General features: G+C 39.8%; 1 protein-coding gene across 1 annotated transcript; it reads right to left on the bottom strand.

Moving 5' to 3' along the window:
- Positions 1-751: 751 nt before the first annotated feature.
- On the bottom strand, positions 752-20,789 carry LOC131443255 (gamma-aminobutyric acid receptor subunit rho-1-like). The gene is made up of 10 exons (XM_058612704.1): positions 20,532-20,789; positions 12,548-12,598; positions 11,296-11,402; positions 10,268-10,335; positions 9,783-10,006; positions 2,657-2,739; positions 2,190-2,330; positions 1,945-2,097; positions 1,560-1,756; positions 752-1,319 (listed from the first exon to the last, which is right to left on the bottom strand). The coding sequence occupies exons 1-10, from the start codon at positions 20,648-20,650 to the stop codon at positions 1,032-1,034; spliced, it is 1,431 nt and encodes a 476-aa protein (XP_058468687.1). The 5' UTR covers positions 20,651-20,789; the 3' UTR covers positions 752-1,031.
- Positions 20,790-21,947: the final 1,158 nt, after the last annotated feature.

Below are 21,947 nucleotides of genomic sequence, written 5' to 3'. Positions count from 1 at the left end.
GATTCTCCTCTCTGAAATACAAACTATTCATCTTTGATAACTTATGGTAAATAAAAACCTACAATGGAATAGCATCACTGTTACTATATAAATACATCTGCAGAAGACAATCTACAGTCCACCAGTCTTCCTCAAAGTGATTAGATCAGCTTGTATCAGATGGAAAAACCTGATGAAGAGGTTTGAAGAATTTTAGATGTTCCTTTTTATTTGATATACTTTTTTTATATTGATATACTTACAATATAAACTATGGATAAGAGAAGCTATAGTTGCATCTTACAATTCAAAAAGAAGAAAGGAGTTTGATATAGGATCATTTGAACTTCTCTCAGTTTTAGTGTAGATGAGTAGTAGAGCTCTGAACATTGCTACATTTTTATCTGAACTCTCAAATTCATGTCCGTTATCTTCCCTCTAATAGAGTATCAGAGTATCAGTGTCAGAGTCAAATCAAGTGCAAAGTGAACTCTAACAGCTTGAAATGAAAGCAGCACTGGAACTGTTCATTCACCATCACCCAGCCTTTTGTTTTTGGACCTTTGAATTTAAACTGCATCACAATTTTTTTGGAAGCAGACAAAGACTCTCATTGTCAAGTTGTTGGAGTCGTTGCTTGTTTTATTGCAGTTACAAACACATTTTGACTGTAAACAGGTGTAAAACAGACATTTCTATTTCTACAGCAACTAAATCAAAACTGTCACATGGACCCAAAGCCAGAAAAAAAAGTGATTTACATTTTTACACAATTACTGATGCACCGTCTTTGATTCAAGCCCTTGAATAAGAGGTTTACACTGAACCAGTTGAGTGTAAATGATGTGCAATTATGAAGCCACAGTAGGTTATTGTTCTTTTGTGATTGGCTGATTAAAGACTCAGATTTAGTTGTTCCTGTCAAAAAGTTCCAGGTTCATTTATTGTCCAATCTTTCTTTACAATAAACTGGTCTACTAATTCAGCCTGAAGGTGAACGGTGCGCATGTCTCCACTCAAAGAGGAAGGTCTGTCTTTTAGTGTCTTCTCTGTTACGAGTAGATTGACCAGTAGATGATGTTGAAGAGGATGTATGATCCAGGAAAAATGACCCGTGAGTACTTGTCTATAATGTGTGTGTCGATCCACACGTGGCTGTAGGCGCTGGAGTCAACGTGGCCGGTGACCATGTCAGTCCCCGTTGCCATCTGCACCATCATCCTCTCCCCTTTTATCCCGTTCTCCACGGGCAGACCATAGTTCCCTGTGGTGTTGACGTCCATCTCACTGTAGGTGAGTGGCATCATGCCGGGGTGGGTCATTCCACAGGTGCACATCAGCTGCAAGAAGACAATAAAATACTACAATTTTCAATTACTTTCAGTCTAAACACAATTTTTTTTCTGATAAACCCTAAATATGCAGTATATCAGAGTGATAACAAACTTTGTGTTTAGATGCTTACAACAAAGTTGTACAATAAAAAGAATGTAGCAAGAAACATGAACAGTAAAATAATAAGAAATAGCTGCAAACCAAATTTCTGAAAACCCAAACCACGCAGACTCGCTGACACTGACCCTCTCTCTGAGTTTCCTCTCCTTCCGCTCCTGAAGTGTAGACAGGTAGTTGACTGCAGCGTACTCTATCACTGACAGGAAGACAAAGACAAAGCTGACCCACAGGTAAATGTCCACAGCTTTGATGTAGGAGACCCTGGGCATGGACGCGTTGACACCCGTGATGATGGTGGACATGGTGAGCACCGTGGTTATACCTGAAGAAGAAGAAGAAGTTCAGGGCAGGTGTTACTCATTTTAGTATTCATATGATGTTGTACTAGGTCTATCTATCTATCTATGTATCTATCTATCTATCTATCTATGTATCTATCTATCTATCTATCTATCTATCTATATCTATTACTATTGAGAGAATGAATCACCACACTAATAAAAGTCTCACCCAGTGGCACTCTGGCAGGAACGGCCCTGCGGTCGATCCAGAAGGACACCCAGGACAGCATGACCATGAGAGTGGCAGGGAAGTAGGTCTGCAGCAGGAAGAAGAAGATGTGACGCCGCAGGGTGAAGTTGATGTACAGACGGTTGTACCAGCCTGGAGAGGAGAGAAGAGGAGAGGAGAGGAAGTTCAAAAACCATAGATAGTGCAGATAAAGGCAGGTCAGGTCTGCAGAGTCAGGTCTGTACCTGTGCTGCTGTAGAAGGCCAGCCTGGTGGTGGTGTGGAATTCCTGGATGAGGAACTGGGAGAGAGAAATTCTCTCATCTGTCACTAAAGAGCGGTTTCCTTCTTTCCAGTAAAGCATCAGGTCATCGTCTGTGTATGCATCTGGTGAGATAAAAGTTTCAATCATCTTCATCGCAACAAACTAATATGACAACTAGAATGACCGCTTCAGTCTACACCATTTTCTCCAGACTATAAATAAATATAATGGGAATTGAAGGGAATTTAGGTGATTTTATGGAAATTAACTGGAAATCTCGAGACGTGGACATATGCATTTATATATCATTATATTGTTTGTTAAGTCTCAAAGACCTTGACCTTTTAAAAACTAACAAAGAAAACAGGCTGGATGGAGACAAAGCCACACTGGGTCATCGTGGAGAGGAGAAGCAAAAATAACAACCTTGATCATATCAGTTACTTACAGCTCTCTATCTCCAAAGAGCATGTTTGTGTGTCCAGAGGAAAGCGGCTCAGGTCCATGCTGCACATGGCAGTAACCGTCACTCTGCAAAGACAAAACAATACGCTCTTAAAACAGGGCTTTTCTAATAAAACCCTCTAAAATTCATTATAGGAGGAAAAGGTGTAAATGAAGTTTCCATTTTTCTTCTTTTGTTTTGTTAATTAAAAATCTGTCTAGATTAAAAACTCCATCTACTTATCTCTTTTCAATTACTTCTCACTAATCCATCAGTCAGTGTGTCCTCTCCTCTTCTCTCCCTCTGTTTGGTTTTTATTTATTCGGCTATCTTTAGTGAAAAGTAAATTCTTTTAAAGGGAACAAGTGATTAAAATAAAGCAAACAAACGTGAGAGGAATTTAAGGTTTTGTAAACAAAGGCTAAAACAGCTGTACATGCTTCATCAAAATCAATCATTTTTCAGTGTATGGGTCATGATCCTGACCTCTTAATGACCTCTGTCTTAAAATGAGGATGTCATACATTTATATGGAGTAGATTATCTTTCATATTATACCAATAATAAAAGATAAATACTGTAAATAGACATTTTCTCTGTGAGTCTATAATTCACGTCTACAGAATAACCTTCAGGACGTAATTCAAAGGCAAACACAGTGGTTTCAGCACAGAAGTGATGAATGAAAACGTCTAATCCAGCTCACGGGGACAGGGAGGACGGCTGCATGAGGTCAACAGACTGTTCTTCTTACTCGCCAATCTGTTATTCTGGAAAAATCTCCAAGCAGCAACGACAGAACACAGATTAACCCCAGCCATGAGAAGGTATGATGCAGAGTAAAAACAAGGATCTGTGATAGACACAATCAACACAACGCTGGTTAGCACGAGTATTGTCATCAACTAATCTGAACGGGACGCAGATGGCAGTCCAGCTGTTGCTCTCCGCCGAGCTCCGTAATGTGGATTATGAAAGTAAAGACCTTGGCTCGCAGTCTCATGCAGCAGTGTTAGCAGCTGTAATTGGCAGAACCAGATCCCCTTAACTACACATGCTGCACTGTCTGTGGCAGCTGGAGCCAATTTAGCTAATGGCAAGAACCCATCCCTGAACACCCATGATGTCCTGGATGTTAGTGTCCAGTGGTGAAGAGAACCTCAATAAGGTCATTCTAGTTGTGAAAAAGTGATCTGCACTCCTACCATGTGGCTGGGGGGATATTTTTGCCTCAAAATCCCTTAGTTTCATTGGCATATGATATATTTTAAACAATATAGCCCACTCTGCACTCTTAATCTGTTGAAATACCTATAAAGGGCTAGTGTAAACAATAACATGCAGTTTTCAGTTGCCAAAAAGTGATCTGCGCTCCTACCATGTGGCTGGGGGGATATTTTTGCCTCAAAATCCCTTAGTTTCATTGGCGTATGATATATTTTAAACAATATAGCCCACTCAGCACTCAATATGTTGAAATACCTGTAAAGGGCCAGTGTAAACAATAACATGCAGTTTTCACTTGCCAAAAAGTGATCTGCGCTCCTACCATGTGGCTGGGGGGGTATTTTTGCCTCAAAATCCCTTAGTTTCATTGGCGTATGATATATTTTAAACAATATAGCACACTCAGCACTCTTAATCTGTTGAAATACCTGTTAAGGGCTAGTTTAAACAATAACATGCAGTTTTCACTTGCCAAAAAGTGATCTGCGCTCCTACCATGTGGCTGGGGGGATATTTTTGCCTCAAAATCCCTTAGTTTCATTGGCGTATGATATATTTTAAACAATATAGCCCACTCAGCACTCTTAATCTGTTGAAATACCTGTAAAGGGCCAGTGTAAACAATAACATGCAGTTTTCACTTGCCAAAAAGTGATCTGCGCTCCTACCATGTGGCTGGGGGGGTATTTTTGCCTCAAAATCCCTTAGTTTCATTGGCGTATGATATATTTTAAACAATATAGCACACTCAGCACTCTTAATCTGTTGAAATACCTGTTAAGGGCTAGTTTAAACAATAACATGCAGTTTTCACTTGCCAAAAAGTGATCTGCGCTCCTACCATGTGGCTGGGGGGATATTTTTGCCTCAAAATCCTTTAGTTTCATTGGCGTATGATATATTTTAAACAATATAGCCCACTCAGCACTCTTAATCTGTTGAAATACCTGTAAAGGGCTAGTGTAAACAATAACATGCAGTTTTCAGTTGCCAAAAAGTGATCTGCGCTCCTACCATGTGGCTGGGGGGATATTTTTGCCTCAAAATCCCTTAGTTTCATTGGCGTATGATATATTTTAAACAATATAGCCCACTCAGCACTCTTAATCTGTTGAAATACCTATAAAGGGCTAGTGTAAACAATAACATGCAGTTTTCAGTTGCCAAAAAGTGATCTGCACTCCTACCATGTGGCTGGGGTGATATTTTTGCCTCAAAATCCCTTAGTTTCATTGGCGTATGATATATTTTAAACAATATAGCACACTCAGCACTCTTAATCTGTTGAAATACCTGTTAAGGGCTAGTTTAAACAATAACATGCAGTTTTCCCTTGCCAAAAAGTGATCTGCGCTCCTACCATGTGGCTGGGGGGATATTTTTGCCTCAAAATCCTTTAGTTTCGTTGGCGTATGATATATTTTAAACAATATAGCCCACTCAGCACTCTTAATCTGTTGAAATACCTGTAAAGGGCTAGTGTAAACAATAACATGCAGTTTTCAGTTGCCAAAAAGTGATCTGCGCTCCTACCATGTGGCTGGGGGGGTATTTCTGCCTCAAAATCCCTTAGTTTCATTGGCGTATGATATATTTTAAACAATATAGCACACTCAGCACTCTTAATCTGTTGAAATACCTGTTAAGGGCTAGTTTAAACAATAACATGCAGTTTTCACTTGCCAAAAAGTGATCTGCGCTCCTACCATGTGGCTGGGGGGATATTTTTGCCTCAAAATCCCTTAGTTTCATTGGCGTATGATATATTTTAAACAATATAGCCCACTCAGCACTCTTAATCTGTTGAAATACCTGTAAAGGGCCAGTGTAAACAATAACATGCAGTTTTCACTTGCCAAAAAGTGATCTGCGCTCCTACCATGTGGCTGGGGGGGTATTTTTGCCTCAAAATCCCTTAGTTTCATTGGCGTATGATATATTTTAAACAATATAGCACACTCAGCACTCTTAATCTGTTGAAATACCTGTTAAGGGCTAGTTTAAACAATAACATGCAGTTTTCACTTGCCAAAAAGTGATCTGCGCTCCTACCATGTGGCTGGGGGGATATTTTTGCCTCAAAATCCCTTAGTTTCATTGGCGTATGATATATTTTAAACAATATAGCCCACTCAGCACTCTTAATCTGTTGAAATACCTGTAAAGGGCCAGTGTAAACAATAACATGCAGTTTTCACTTGCCAAAAAGTGATCTGCGCTCCTACCATGTGGCTGGGGGGGTATTTTTGCCTCAAAATCCCTTAGTTTCATTGGCGTGTGATATATTTTAAACAATATAGCACACTCAGCACTCTTAATCTGTTGAAATACCTGTTAAGGGCTAGTTTAAACAATAACATGCAGTTTTCACTTGCCAAAAAGTGATCTGCGCTCCTACCATGTGGCTGGGGGGATATTTTTGCCTCAAAATCCTTTAGTTTCATTGGCGTATGATATATTTTAAACAATATAGCCCACTCAGCACTCTTAATCTGTTGAAATACCTGTAAAGGGCTAGTGTAAACAATAACATGCAGTTTTCAGTTGCCAAAAAGTGATCTGCGCTCCTACCATGTGGCTGGGGGGATATTTTTGCCTCAAAATCCCTTAGTTTCATTGGCGTATGATATATTTTAAACAATATAGCCCACTCAGCACTCTTAATCTGTTGAAATACCTATAAAGGGCTAGTGTAAACAATAACATGCAGTTTTCAGTTGCCAAAAAGTGATCTGCACTCCTACCATGTGGCTGGGGGGGTATTTTTGCCTCAAAATCCCTTAGTTTCATTGGCGTATGATATATTTTAAACAATATAGCCCACTCAGCACTCTTAATCTGTTGAAATACCTATAAAGGGCTAGTGTAAACAATAACATGCAGTTTTCAGTTGCCAAAAAGTGATCTGCACTCCTACCATGTGGCTGGGGTGATATTTTTGCCTCAAAATCCCTTAGTTTCATTGGCGTATGATATATTTTAAACAATATAGCACACTCAGCACTCTTAATCTGTTGAAATACCTGTTAAGGGCTAGTTTAAACAATAACATGCAGTTTTCCCTTGCCAAAAAGTGATCTGCGCTCCTACCATGTGGCTGGGGGGATATTTTTGCCTCAAAATCCTTTAGTTTCATTGGCGTATGATATATTTTAAACAATATAGCCCACTCAGCACTCTTAATCTGTTGAAATACCTGTTAAGGGCTAGTTTAAACAATAACATGCAGTTTTCACTTGCCAAAAAGTGATCTGCGCTCCTACCATGTGGCTGGGGGGATATTTTTGCCTCAAAATCCCTTAGTTTCATTGGCGTATGATATATTTTAAACAATATAGCCCACTCAGCACTCTTAATCTGTTGAAATACCTGTAAAGGGCCAGTGTAAACAATAACATGCAGTTTTCAGTTGCCAAAAAGTGATCTGCGCTCCTACCATGTGGCTGGGGGGGTATTTTTGCCTCAAAATCCCTTAGTTTCATTGGCGTATGATATATTTTAAACAATATAGCACACTCAGCACTCTTAATCTGTTGAAATACCTGTTAAGGGCTAGTTTAAACAATAACATGCAGTTATCACTTGCCAAAAAGTGATCTGCGCTCCTACCATGTGGCTGGGGGGATATTTTTGCCTCAAAATCCTTTAGTTTCATTGGCGTATGATATATTTTAAACAATATAGCCCACTCAGCACTCTTAATCTGTTGAAATACCTGTAAAGGGCTAGTGTAAACAATAACATGCAGTTTTCAGTTGCCAAAAAGTGATCTGCGCTCCTACCATGTGGCTGGGGGGATATTTTTGCCTCAAAATCCCTTAGTTTCATTGGCGTATGATATATTTTAAACAATATAGCCCACTCAGCACTCTTAATCTGTTGAAATACCTATAAAGGGCTAGTGTAAACAATAACATGCAGTTTTCAGTTGCCAAAAAGTGATCTGCACTCCTACCATGTGGCTGGGGGGGTATTTTTGCCTCAAAATCCCTTAGTTTCATTGGCGTATGATATATTTTAAACAATATAGCACACTCAGCACTCTTAATCTGTTGAAATACCTGTTAAGGGCTAGTTTAAACAATAACATGCAGTTTTCACTTGCCAAAAAGTGATCTGCGCTCCTACCATGTGGCTGGGGGGATATTTTTGCCTCAAAATCCTTTAGTTTCATTGGCGTATGATATATTTTAAACAATATAGCCCACTCAGCACTCTTAATCTGTTGAAATACCTGTTAAGGGCTAGTTTAAACAATAACATGCAGTTTTCACTTGCCAAAAAGTGATCTGCGCTCCTACCATGTGGCTGGGGGGATATTTTTGCCTCAAAATCCCTTAGTTTCATTGGCGTATGATATATTTTAAACAATATAGCCCACTCAGCACTCTTAATCTGTTGAAATACCTGTAAAGGGCCAGTGTAAACAATAACATGCAGTTTTCAGTTGCCAAAAAGTGATCTGCGCTCCTACCATGTGGCTGGGGGGGTATTTTTGCCTCAAAATCCCTTAGTTTCATTGGCGTATGATATATTTTAAACAATATAGCACACTCAGCACTCTTAATCTGTTGAAATACCTGTTAAGGGCTAGTTTAAACAATAACATGCAGTTATCACTTGCCAAAAAGTGATCTGCGCTCCTACCATGTGGCTGGGGGGATATTTTTGCCTCAAAATCCTTTAGTTTCATTGGCGTATGATATATTTTAAACAATATAGCCCACTCAGCACTCTTAATCTGTTGAAATACCTGTAAAGGGCTAGTGTAAACAATAACATGCAGTTTTCAGTTGCCAAAAAGTGATCTGCGCTCCTACCATGTGGCTGGGGGGATATTTTTGCCTCAAAATCCCTTAGTTTCATTGGCGTATGATATATTTTAAACAATATAGCCCACTCAGCACTCTTAATCTGTTGAAATACCTATAAAGGGCTAGTGTAAACAATAACATGCAGTTTTCAGTTGCCAAAAAGTGATCTGCACTCCTACCATGTGGCTGGGGGGGTATTTTTGCCTCAAAATCCCTTAGTTTCATTGGCGTATGATATATTTTAAACAATATAGCACACTCAGCACTCTTAATCTGTTGAAATACCTGTTAAGGGCTAGTTTAAACAATAACATGCAGTTTTCACTTGCCAAAAAGTGATCTGCGCTCCTACCATGTGGCTGGGGGGATATTTTTGCCTCAAAATCCTTTAGTTTCATTGGCGTATGATATATTTTAAACAATATAGCCCACTCAGCACTCTTAATCTGTTGAAATACCTGTAAAGGGCTAGTGTAAACAATAACATGCAGTTTTCAGTTGCCAAAAAGTGATCTGCGCTCCTACCATGTGGCTGGGGGGATATTTTTGCCTCAAAATCCCTTAGTTTCATTGGCGTATGATATATTTTAAACAATATAGCCCACTCAGCACTCTTAATCTGTTGAAATACCTATAAAGGGCTAGTGTAAACAATAACATGCAGTTTTCAGTTGCCAAAAAGTGATCTTCGCTCCTACCATGTGGCTGGGGTGATATTTTTGCCTCAAAATCCCTTAGTTTCATTGGCGTTTGATATATTTTAAACAATATAGCCCACTCAGCCCCCTTAATCTGTTGAAATACCTGTAAAGGGCTAGTGTAAACAATAACACGCAGTTTTCACTTGCCAAAAAGTGATCTGCACTCCTACCATGTGGCTGGGGGGATATTTTTGCCTCAAAATCACTTCGTTTCATTGGGGTGAGAAAATATTAACAATAGAGCCCACTCATCCACCTGTTGAAATACCTGTAAAGGGTTAGTGCAAACAGTTTTTCACTTGCCTACCTTGTCAAACAGCACTGACCATGTGTCTTGTAAACTAATAAATGTTGTGTTGTGTGAGCTTCCTGAGCTTCCTCAGTTACCTGAGGCTGTAGAGAACTTTGCCATCGGGGTAAACTCGCAGCATGACGTTGTCAGTGGTGGTGTCATGTGTGAAGGACTTCTTCGAGTGGACAAAAAACATGTCCGGGACCCAGATCTTCTTCAGCAGTCGGCCGTCGAAAGTCATGCTCTGGTTGTTGTTGCTTCTGAAGGACAGACGTTCGTCTTTCCAGTAGTGCCTCAGATACAGGGTCATTGTAAAGTCCTTAAACAAAAAGAAAGTGTTTCACTTCTATGTTTACTGATAATAAACACATAGTTACATAGAGTTAAGTGTCAAATGTCATTGTAGAACACAACAGAACGCTGTACATTATTGTTTTTGTGATTTTACTGTAAAATCCAGACTCATTAAAGAAGTCAAACCTATTTGAATCCCCAAGTCTTCATTGGCTCCTCTATGTTTAACTATCTGTCATGTCTGATACTTGAACATTAGATGAAGACAGAATAGTCATAAACGTACCATTTCCACCTCTGAAATCGCATCCAGACTCTCAACCTGCACATCCACTCCGACAGGAACTGCAGGACCTGGACAAAGACGACATGAACATGTAGTTTACTGTAAAAGAGTATTATTTTTTAAAATTCAGCAGGGGACACAGAGAGTGCACATGAGACCAAGTGCCAAAATTCACAACTGCTCCAGCAGTGCCATATTGTTAAATTAGCTATATTAACCATAATAGGATCACTCTAAATTGTAATTTTATGAAAGAGTAAAATCTGAAATATCACAGTGACGGTTAAAAATGTATAAATGTAGTAAAAGTGTCTCTCTTTTCATCTGGTTGGTGTGCAAGAGGCTCCAACTAATGATTATTATCATAATTGACTAATCTGTGGATTATGTTATCAACTAATTAATTCACTGTTTGAGGCATAAACCTGCGGTTCCCTCAAATGATGATGTCAAATGTCTTGTTTTGTCAACAATTCAAAAATATACAGTAATATATATATTTTTTCTGTTTTTTTTCATTATAGCGGAGAAAATAAACCAGACAAAAATCACACCTGGAAAGTAGCCCTAGTGTGTGTGTGTGAGTGTATATAAGGTGTTAAATATGCACCACCACATCCCTCAAATGATAAGTGGTATAGATAATGGATGTTTATATCTTTTATTTTCCACAAAAAGCCCTTTCCATTAAAGATGATTGAACAATTAGAGTCACTAATCAGACTCAATCCGGCTTAAATATCAAACGTCAAACGTTCAGAGGAAATGCACGTGTGAGAATTTAAAAAGCAAACCGAGCAGAGTTTTTAGTCCTGCTAATGTGGCAGATTAAGATGACGGAGGGTTATTGAAACCTAAAGCTGCAGACGGCGGCTGCTTCATGGAAATTAATCACTGTCCCTCAGCAGCAGCATGACTCCGATATAATCCCACTCCGGTTATGTCACTGCTGGGCATGTGCTTTAGATGGGATGTATGGGTCGGGGTTTGATTCTGAATGTATCCTGAAACATTTTTCATCGGCTCACCTCCAAATCCGGGTCGCATGGTAAAGTCATGGTCGTCGATCTTCAGCACCTGCTGTGACTTGGCAGTCCAGGCTTTAGTGATGTCTGGACTCATCTTGAATATGTGGCTGCAGGGCGACATTTATGGGAAACAACACGTCACATTTTTACTCTTTTACACTCTCCCATCAGCCTCGGCGTCACTCTGTGCTGTTTTATATCAACAGTTTTTGTCTTTCAAACAAAGAAACATCACCACACACACAATGCAGGGTGGCGTATAGAGTGTATGTATGTATTTTACATTAGACCACATCCATACAGCACTTTCAAATAAAAATGATCTGACTCCACATGTAGCAGAGGTTATCTGCATTTATAATATCACAACCGTGCCTCGCTCGCATCTTTGGATATATTTATTTATCTAAATAGAGTTTTATTTTGTAATTGATTGCACATTTAGTGCATATTTGCACATGTGGCTATTGAACTGGTTTACTAGTTTGCAGCAAATGCAAATGTCTGCTCTTGTATTCTGTTATTTTTCAATTTACGTTCAGTATCAGCACACGCAGTGCTTCACTTTGAATATGAAAGTGCTAATTAAAACTAGGCCATTTTGAGGATTTTACTGTCTACTAATGTTTAAAAAACAAATAGTTTGGAGTAAATAACACAGCTATAATTAATGTCAAATGGAATTCAGCTTAGAGCCTTATTAAGGCTATAATTCCTTTTTTTTGTCCAGGGGACGCCACAGTGCATGTTCCGCACACATGATTTGGTAGAAATGTTTACACTACAGGTCCACTGGGATCAATTTAGTGTCCACTAATCAATAATCACTGAGCAATAGGGATTGGGTATCTTGCTCAGGGTTATCCCAGCCCTGCGAGGGTTGCATGACGGCTACCAGAGCTCCACACATGTCAGAATGGGGTTAATGTGCTGCAGCGTAATACAGTTTTGTTTAAGTCTTTAGCAGTATTACAGAGTCCATACAGGATCCTCACCGTACTCATAAACCTCATAAATCTGGAGGATAAGAATGGATTACACTAATCTCAGCAGGACTCCAAGAGACAACCCAGTCTTCTCCTCCTCTCTAGATACTGCACACAATAGTGTGATTGACCAAGTGTCTTTAGGTCTCGTCGTGCTGCTTTAATCTCCTCAGCATTCTTTTGTCTCGTCTGTTATTGTTGTAATTGGACTAAAGCAAAGGGAAAACAAACACACACACACACACACACACACACACACACCATACCTGCCAATCTTGCGGCCACTTTGTCCTGTTAAAGGCATTTCTCTTTTTGATCTGAAAGGCAAAAAAATCAAATATGTAAGTAACTTCAGAAAATGTATGCAATGTTCAGGCAAACTGCAGCTTCCTTTGGTTTTTTGTGCACGTTTTCTCGTGACAAGAAAACTGCCACCTGTCAGGGAGGAATCAAACAACTTGTAAAGACGTCCTAATGGGATAATCGGGGAGTATGGTCGGTAATCATGGTACTACCCACTGTACTACTGTACTTCTAGTAACTGCACAGTTCTCTGGGCACAAAAACATCCATGACGTACATGAGGCAAACATCCATCTCCCATCATGTGGGTTAACCATCTTAATGAATCACAAATGGATTATTCTGGACTGAAAATATAAAGTAGCAACCATGGCCTCTCTCAGCTTCCGTACATAATTCAGTCTGTTTGAACACCTGAATGTGGCTGGATGATGAGTGGATGAATGTGAGTTTAAAGTACACGTAAGACTTTCAAAACAAGATGCCTGACGGATATTTGATAGCATAAGTAAGTATTAATGTTTGGATTTCTGTAACACACTGCATGAGAATGAGAGGAGAGACAGCTCATTCTAAGAAATCAACATTTATTGAAAGAAAGCCCTCAAAGGCAAAAATACAAAACAAAAACGAAGATCTTTTATTTCGTTTAACCTCCTGCACTTTGCAGTTTTCGTGTTCCCTCTGATGTGTGTTGTGGACAGACCGAACCACCGTTGGAAAGATGGACAGACAGACAGATAGTAGTGAGACGTGAAGGTGACTTTCAAAGGGCAACAAAGTGTATTTTTTTAATTCTTTGTTGTAGCTCAGACGATAAAAGGAAAGTGTGTCTGTCCATCTGTTAAACAGGCTTCACACTTGGCAGGTGTCTCACCTAAGTGTGTGCAGAGTCGTAGAAAAGTGACAGATACACAACTTAACAACTGTCATACTAACAGAGAGAGGAGGATACGCAATGTGCCATGCAAGTGATGCTGAGGCAGTTGAAGCCCAAGCAACATGGATTTGTCTAATCCTCTTGAAGCAAGGAGAGGGGGCGATGGCACTAGTTGCAGGAAGAAGTCTGATGAGATGAGAAATGTTAACAACCACCAAAATCACCCAGAGACACAGCAGCTCATTAATTCAAGGAACGTCAATCTGTCTGACTGTCCATCTTTCATCTCGCTTGACAGGCATCAAAGGCAAATGTCCTTTCATCACAAAGTCGAGAAACATTCATTTGATCAGTGTGAAGAACAAGAAGGAAAAAAGGCAGAGGAACAACATACATATGAATAATAATGTATTCATTGTCTACTGCTTTATCCTCCACATGAGGGTCAGGGGTCACTCGAGCCAATCCCAGCTGAGACCCTGGACAGAGCCGCCAGTCCAGCACAGAGATGAACAACCATTCACTCCCACATTCACATCTCTGTTCAACTAACCTCGGTATGTTTGTGGACTGTGGGAGGAAAGTGAAGATAACCCACGCACACACGGGGAGAACATGCACACTGGGTCACAAACCTGGGTCTTATCGCCGCAAGGCAAGGCTACAGTGCTAGCCACTAGTCCACCATGTGGCCCATGGGTGTATAATCTACTTTAAATCAAAAATAATTAGCTTTTCATAGCCTTAGAATAAGCCTTTTATACAGTATGTACTTTAGGAAAGGGCCTTGCTGTATGAGGGCTGTCATCTTGTGCAGAAATACAAAAGATATCGATATAAATGTGAAAGATCGCTAAATGACTGCGTGTCTAAAAATAGAGAGGATACGCAAGGCAATGTGCCTAGCTTCTCCATAGGGAATTTGTTCTATATTTTCTTTATTCAGCGAGAGTTCGTTTTGTCTTCCTGGTTTTGTCCCCTCACAACTTCAGTGTTTTTCAAAAAATGTTTAATTTGACCACCTGAAATCAAGGCTACATTGATACTGGCATGAAAAGGGCCGTTAGCCTTGGCTGCTAATTCGGTTCTTTTCAGCATTTGCATGCCTTATCGTGGTGAAATAGTAAATATTCTGTATTTATTTACTTTTCTAGTCTTAATGACCGAATGACTAGAGTTCTGCCTTTCACCTGTTCACTCATTCACACACCTTTCATACCCATTGACACGCTGTTGTTTACAGGGTGGAGTTAAGTGTCTTGCCCAAGGACACATCAGCATGTAGACTAGCTACCCACAACCTTCCATAAGAAGCAAAGAAAATGTAAAATATAGAAGATAATGACCGGATAATGATATAATAATGATGAAAACTGCTGTGTGTACTGGCTTTGATGTGACGGGACATCGTCTATGTGCCTTTGATTTTATGCAACAGTACTATTTCATAATTTTTGAGATCTGGTTCAGAAAAGAAAGTGAAAGGACAGGCCTGTTGGAGAGGCTTCTGGGGATAAAATGGGAAAACCATCAGAAACACCAGCGTGAGCAACAGCCTTCAAACAGGAAAGTCAGTGAAACAAACATGTGGCTTCAGTATGAAACACAGTCTGCACAGACCGGAGGACGCCAGGCGCCGCAGACGCAGCCCTCGGCTGAAGGAGGCGCTCTGCAGAGCCGTGAGGAAATATCCAAGTTACAGGTGATTCTGCTCCTGCGCGAACAAGAGGAGCGACTCGTGTACGAGACCCAGATAAATGAAAACATCCGCGGGGAGATCCAAGCGGCGAAGAGTGAGAAATACGACCTGATGAATGGACTGTTTGAAACGGAGAAGCTGAAAGTGAAAGCTGAACTGAACGTCAGCGAACTGGAGCTCGCTTGTCAGGCTCAGAGCGAGAAGACAAAGGAGGTCGAGGCGTGTGTGCAACGACTACTGGACAGGAAGTCCAAACTCACCGCCACACTGAGCCAGTCCATGGACCGGTGGGAGCAGGAGGAGCCCTCGTACATGTTAGAGCAAGAACACACCGTATTGCAACTGCGAGATAAAATTACAGCTCTTGGAAACAGGATAACAGAGTTAGAGAGAAAACCTTTAATGTCCGGACGATTCCACAACCTGAGGAAGGGACTCAGACTTTGGATACAGGAAAGAGTGAAGAGTTCATCCCTGCGGAAACGATTCTGCGGTCTCTTTAAAAGCAAAGGGACGTTGGAGATTGACCCGTCATCCCTGCAGTTCCCACCGTGAATGAGCACATTTATCAACCACTTTGAGGCCCGGACACTCGGACACTCGGACACTCACTCTCTGCGAGCACATGGCTGCACTCACGGATAAAAGGAAACTTTTACTCGATAAATCGCTCATTTAACAAAATCTACACCTATTAAAAGTTGCAGTGCGTAACCTTTGGTGATTTTTGTCGTTATTAATGTTATTATTCTGCCTCTGTTTGGTCTTTTGAAGGGAAACTATGTAACATTACGTGTATGCTGCGTCAAGCAATACTATCAGACCCGACTGAGGGAGCGCTTGTGTACACGGCAGCAGTGAAGGGCCGGGTGGGGACAAGAAGAGATTATTTAAGTGCTATTGTCTCACATTCCATTTTAGTCGCAGAGATTCCTTCCACCGAGTTCACCCTCGTTTGTATATCCTTAATGCACGGAGTTTACGTGGTAACCTTGGTAACCATATTCTTCGTTGTCTCTCTTAACCTTTAGAACAAAGAGCATTTTTCCACTATGTTAAAACGTACAGTATATACAGAGGCTATACAAATGTGCAATATGGAGTGTCTTATATCTTATTTTTTTCATTTTGTTTCATTTTCACCAACTATATAAACACACCTGAGCAAAAAGTACCCAAAATGTTTACAATTGGATTGAATTTGTGAAATGTGGAAAAATATCATCGTTCAAAGTTCGCTTGGCTGGTTTTTATGAACAAAAACGGTCTATTTTGTGACTTCTGCACAATTATTGCTACTTTATATCACTGCTAAAAATGTGATATAAAATTAATCGTAACTTTGAGTCAACAACACATAAGAAAATGAAAAAAATGCATCTTTTAAAACCTGAATATGTGACCTATATACACACAAAAGTTAAAGATTGTCACATCTTAAGGTTCCACTGGCAGCAACATCAGTATTGTTCATTATTTAAAGCACCATTGGAGGGAAACTCACACGTGAGTGCGGCTCCCGTGTCGTAGGAGAGTTCTTCACAATAAATAATGATTTTATTTTGGTGACCCTTTCAGTGTGTCTTTTCACTTCCTGTTTAGTTTCCCCACTTCTGTGATAGTCTCCTCCTCTCTAATGTGTTGTATCTGTGTCCCTCCTCCCTGTGTTTATACAGTATAGTCTGGCAAGGTCATTCATTTGCTTGCTGCTTTGGACAAGCGTCTAATTAAACCATTGAGGATTCAACCACCTCAAGTCTGCTATCTTCAGTTCTTTCTAGCCTGATATTAATACTATGTTTTTATTTCAAAACAGTATTTTCAGGAACAGTAATCTGCGTCCGCACTAGGTAAACAAATGCTTAGTTTGTAGAGAGTATGACAATAGTGAAAGTAGAATAAGGATTTGAACGTATCCGTATTTGTCTATTGAGACTAAAATGTCTGTTTTTTGGGGGGGGGGGGGGGGGTCTAAAATGCCGGGGTACAGTACAGTAGAGTAGACTTGTGTTTTTTTTGTTTTTTTAAACAAAAACAAAGTAGTATAGCCGGAAAAGGATTTTAAAGAACATACAAAGAAACACATCGCCTCCTCTGTGTGCACCATGAAGTTGCCCTCATGTGGAGGAGAAAGCAGCAGAAGATGGATGGAAGATTGAAGCAAAGCAGAGAGAAGGAATGAATGAATGAAAGAATGAATGAGAGAGTGCACTAATAACCAACTAACTATACCTTCTGTCCCGTTATCTTTTGCCAAAGCCACAACAATAGCAATAACTCAGAGAGCACACGTGAAACAATAGGTTACATAATCAGAGTAAGTCGTAAACACATCAGTCTGATTTGTCATTTAATGTCTATATTTGATATTATGAGGTCGACTGGAGGGAGGTACGGGCTGCAACAATTATTCAGTTACTAAATTAATTGTCAGCTATTTTGTAAATAGTGTTTGTTTGTTTTTTAAAGTGATTATTCAGCTTCTTAAATGTGAATATTTCTGCTTTCTTTGCTCCACATAAACAACTCATTAAAAACAAGACATTTGAAATCATGATCATGTCCAGGTTTGTGAATCACTGATCAGCATTTTCTGACTTTTTATGGACCAAACAATTACTTGATTAATCGAGGAAATGAATCAAGATGAATCGAGATTTTGAAAATCATTGTGAGTGTCGTGACCTGAGCCGATGCAGTTATTTTAAGAATGTTCCCATCGCAGAAGATTCCCGGAACTCGACGAATGTTTAAAAGAAACATGATAAACAGCTCGTGCCGCGTCCACAACAGCTGCTGATAAAAGCTAGCTTATAGCTACACTGTAGCCTGACCTCCATGACCTCTATTGTCTAAATCTACTTAGCCAGATGTTTGGCCGACTGACGCTAAATATTCTTAACGTGGGGAAACTATTCATAAAGTCAGTGGGATATTTGATCATGTGCTTACAAACCTGCTGCTGTTATATAACTTATACAACATTAAACTAAGTCAAACTTCACTGTGTTCAAAGGAGTTTTGAGGCCAAAGGCAAAGAGAAAAAGAGTATTTGATATTAAAAAACATTTTTATAGATATTCCAAAATGAGTTACAAATGTAAAGTTCACTGATAGTGCTACAACTCTAAGTCTTTTTTACTGTTTTAGTCTTTCATAGTACCGTGTTTTTAAGGCTTTTTTGTGATTACTTTCCAAAAATCCAAGTTAAAATGAGAGTACGTCGAGTTAAGTGTCAGTACTTACATTAAAATAGAGCTCATGGTTGTTGGCCTGGCAGAAAACTATGGGGATTGGTGAAAGCTCCAAAGTAAATGGTTGCATTTGTGTTCATTTACAAGTTACTACAGATTTCAGCAGATCTTAGTCTGTTGACTAAGACCAGGAAGTGAGCTGACATCACACCAAGTCTCTGCATTTAGCTGCCTGTGAGCTTCAGAGTCCATTTTAAGGTCATTTCACAGGTTTTTAAAGCTATTAACGGTCTTGTGTCCTCTTATTTATCTGCTCTCCTTTTACTGTATGAGTAATATGTTAATAAGTGAAGTTAATAAGGTGAATGGGATTGTATGGGGTCTGCAGTGTAGCTATTACAACCTTATCCTATATTGGATGTTCTCTTTATTTTCTTTATTATTAAAAATGAATTCCACAAATAACATAATATAATAAAGATAACACACTCAAGCTTTTATGTAAGTGAGAACAAGCCAGTACAGACACAAAAGAGAAATGTTCAAAAATTAAGAAACACTAAGCACAGAGGTGTCAAATCCATGGCTTGTGGGCCACTTGCAGCACCCCCCAATGGATTTAATGCAGCCCACCACTTAATATTAACTTACAATTCATTATTTCTGTATGATTTTTTTATTTACAGATTCATTTTAGATAAATCTGTTTTTATTTTAATTTACTATATGTTAGTCCATATCAAAACAAACACCTTTATTTAAGTGAATTATTACAATATCTACAAAAATATTGTTATTCATTTTATATTACATGTCATATATATACATATATATGTATATATATATACATATATATATATATATATATACATATGTACTCTTAAAATATAGACTAATGCTTCCAAAATACATTAGTGTTAATAATATTTTAAAACCACACAACATTTTGTGGGGAAAGTGCACACACACGCAGGATCCATGACCATGAGAGCTGAATAATTAATCCTTTTCACATCAAATATTGCAGTTTGAAACAATGCAATTACAAAATTGCAGTGGCTGCGATTCAATCGTTCTTTTCTATTCTACTGAAAAATGCCATTCATTCTGTACATGTTAGTAAATAGTATTATTTTCAAGTCTGTAAAGTATAGCAGACGTCATTGTCCTAAGTATAATAGACATCGTAGTTAATGTTTTACATCTACAACACATATTTAAATATTTAACTTGAAGCGTGACTTCATTTTTTTTACTCTACTCATATTTTTCAGCGCTAATGGAAACTTCTTAAAATCTGACTTTTTTTGCACTGCCATTATGGATAAAAGATTGAGTTGAGCTTAAGTGTAGCTTTAACAACACAAATCACTCGCAGACAGAAGTATTACAGAACCAATGACAGACTGATGCAATCACTAAATCCAAATAAATAACCTTACATCATCATCATGGGGAAAAGCCCCGGCAGCCAAAAAAGACAATATATCCTCTTAATGCCTTACAACCAAATGTAACAGAGCCTTCTGCTGATTTCATAACTGCACTCTACAATGAAGACATATGGAGAAATACAGTCTTTCTTCCTTCCTTCCTTTCTTTCTTTCCCATATGTACATTTTTCTCATATCCAGCAGACAGTGAAAACACTGCTTGTTTTGAAATGTACTGTCTTGTGTTCTGTGTGATTACCTTATTACCAAAACACCACCATGTCACTGAGCTATACTGTATTTGAATCTTCTGAACCATGAGTCTGTAACTCCAGCTGTAATATCACTAAATGTGTGTTGCATTCAAACTGTTAAATGTCAAATGAGTTCACGCCGCCCTGATTAAAAAAAAAACACTTCTTGTCCCCGCCCGCCCCTGCTCTGCAGCTCTATGCACACAAACGCTCCCTCTCTGACATCAACAACAGTGAAACAAAACGACCAGAAGTTACGTACTGCAGCTTTAATGACTTGTGTTATTTTTATATTTGTTTAAGGATATTGAAACTGAAACTTGTATCTTCAATAAGAGGAGACGAGAAAAGCAACAAGTCACATCTCACGACAAATAACTGTAAGTAGTGCGCTTTTACGCACAGCACAGGGTTTTACGCACGCGGTTCTGACCTAAAATGAGCGCATTTCCCGCGGTTTTGCGCGCATGCACGGCAGCGTCCATACCTGTCAGGTGAGCTGCAGTGTCTGTAAGGCTGTAGAGTTCGTCCACGGCTCGCACGCGTCAGCCCGGACACGCCGAGCGTCCAGAGCAGCAGGTGAAGCAGCACCACATCCGTGTGCATGGTTCCCCTCCAAACACGCTCACCACTGTGAGCTCGCTGCGCACAGGAGGACGCGCGCTCCTCACATGCTTCCTCACACACTGACTGACAACATATACATAGTTGGCACACAGAGGAGGAGGAGGAGGAGGAGGAGGTGGGCACAGTGGTTTGGCCTAAAGCTACAAATCCTCTGTCAGATGGCTCGGATTTGCTGGAGTGTGGTGGCACGTTTCTCTCCCCTTCACCTCTGCATACACAGGTTAAAACTGACCAAATCTAATCTGCATGTCCACTCTGCACACGTCACGTCACGGATAAGAAGAAGAAGAAGAGAACAGTACCTAATGCAACAAATGAGTTTGTCCCGTTCATCATCTTAATTTACACGTTTGGAGAAAACAAAATCACATCACAGTCACACGGCTGATTTGATGCATTTGCATTAATGACAAAGGCCATAATCTGCAACGCTCACACATAGATTCAATGCACATTGGTTGTTATGCAACAGGATGTTAATCCAGGGTGAGTGAGTGGCATGTGCTGTTTGAACTTTGGGTGAAACAGAACTAGAGGCTGAGAGTAAGCAGGTCACCTCTCTCTCTCACACACACACACACAGTGACAGATGATTCTCAGGGGCTTTTAAAGGGACTGGACTCTGAGGGCCCCACGCAAATCTAACGTTTGGGGGGTCAAACAGAGGAATTTCACTCTCACTGTAAAGAGAGTTGCGTCCTTCCTGCTTGTTGATATTCTTTCTGACATTCTGTCGTGGAACACACTCCCATGATGCTTTTAAAGGTGCTGATGACATGAATCACTCTTGCTTCATGTGGATAAATGTTGACTGACAGTAGTGGCGACATTTTGGCCTCCAGGCTTCTTCATCATCAGATTGTTTGTCACTCTCACTCTTACACACGTGCATTTTAGCAAGGAGAAAAAAAAGACCGTTATAAAAACACTTAGGTCATAATCAGACCATTGTTTTCCATTTTTTAATTATTCTTTTAAGGGAAGTTAAGATGTGTTTGTTGCATTTTGCCCAGCTTCCTTAAGCAGTGTCATTCAAAAGACACATAGTGTTATGGTAACAAGAGAGACCGGACCCAAATGCAAGACACAGAACTCAGTAATGCAGTTAAAGTTCATATTTATTTGTGACACGGTGAATAAATGTGCAGGGGGAAGAGGTGCCGGAGAATCCCACGTGGTTTGGTGAAGGTGGTAAGAGAGTCGGTGTCTCTTTGTTTGGTGTCCTCACGTGTAATGGCAGACCCGCGTCCAACTGGGAGGTTTGTTCAGGGGACAA

This window comes from Solea solea, chromosome 17, assembly GCF_958295425.1.
Source record: "Solea solea chromosome 17, fSolSol10.1, whole genome shotgun sequence".
NCBI lineage: Eukaryota > Metazoa > Chordata > Actinopteri > Pleuronectiformes > Soleidae > Solea > Solea solea.
The sequence above is the reverse complement of the archived record's forward strand: the minus strand, read 5'-3'. Positions and strand labels throughout refer to the sequence as shown.

Bases quoted from the DNA above. Each gene is read 5' to 3' on its own strand.
- LOC131443255 (XM_058612704.1), bottom strand. From the start codon at position 20,650: ATGCACACGGATGTGGTGCTGCTTCACCTGCTGCTCTGGACGCTCGGC. The intron at 11,403-12,547 runs GTATGGTGTGTG...GTCGCCCTGCAG, and splicing joins AGTGGCCGCAAGATTGGCAG to CCACATATTCAAGATGAGTC. The intron at 10,336-11,295 runs GTGAGCCGATGA...GTCTTTGTCCAG, and splicing joins CATGCGACCCGGATTTGGAG to GTCCTGCAGTTCCTGTCGGA.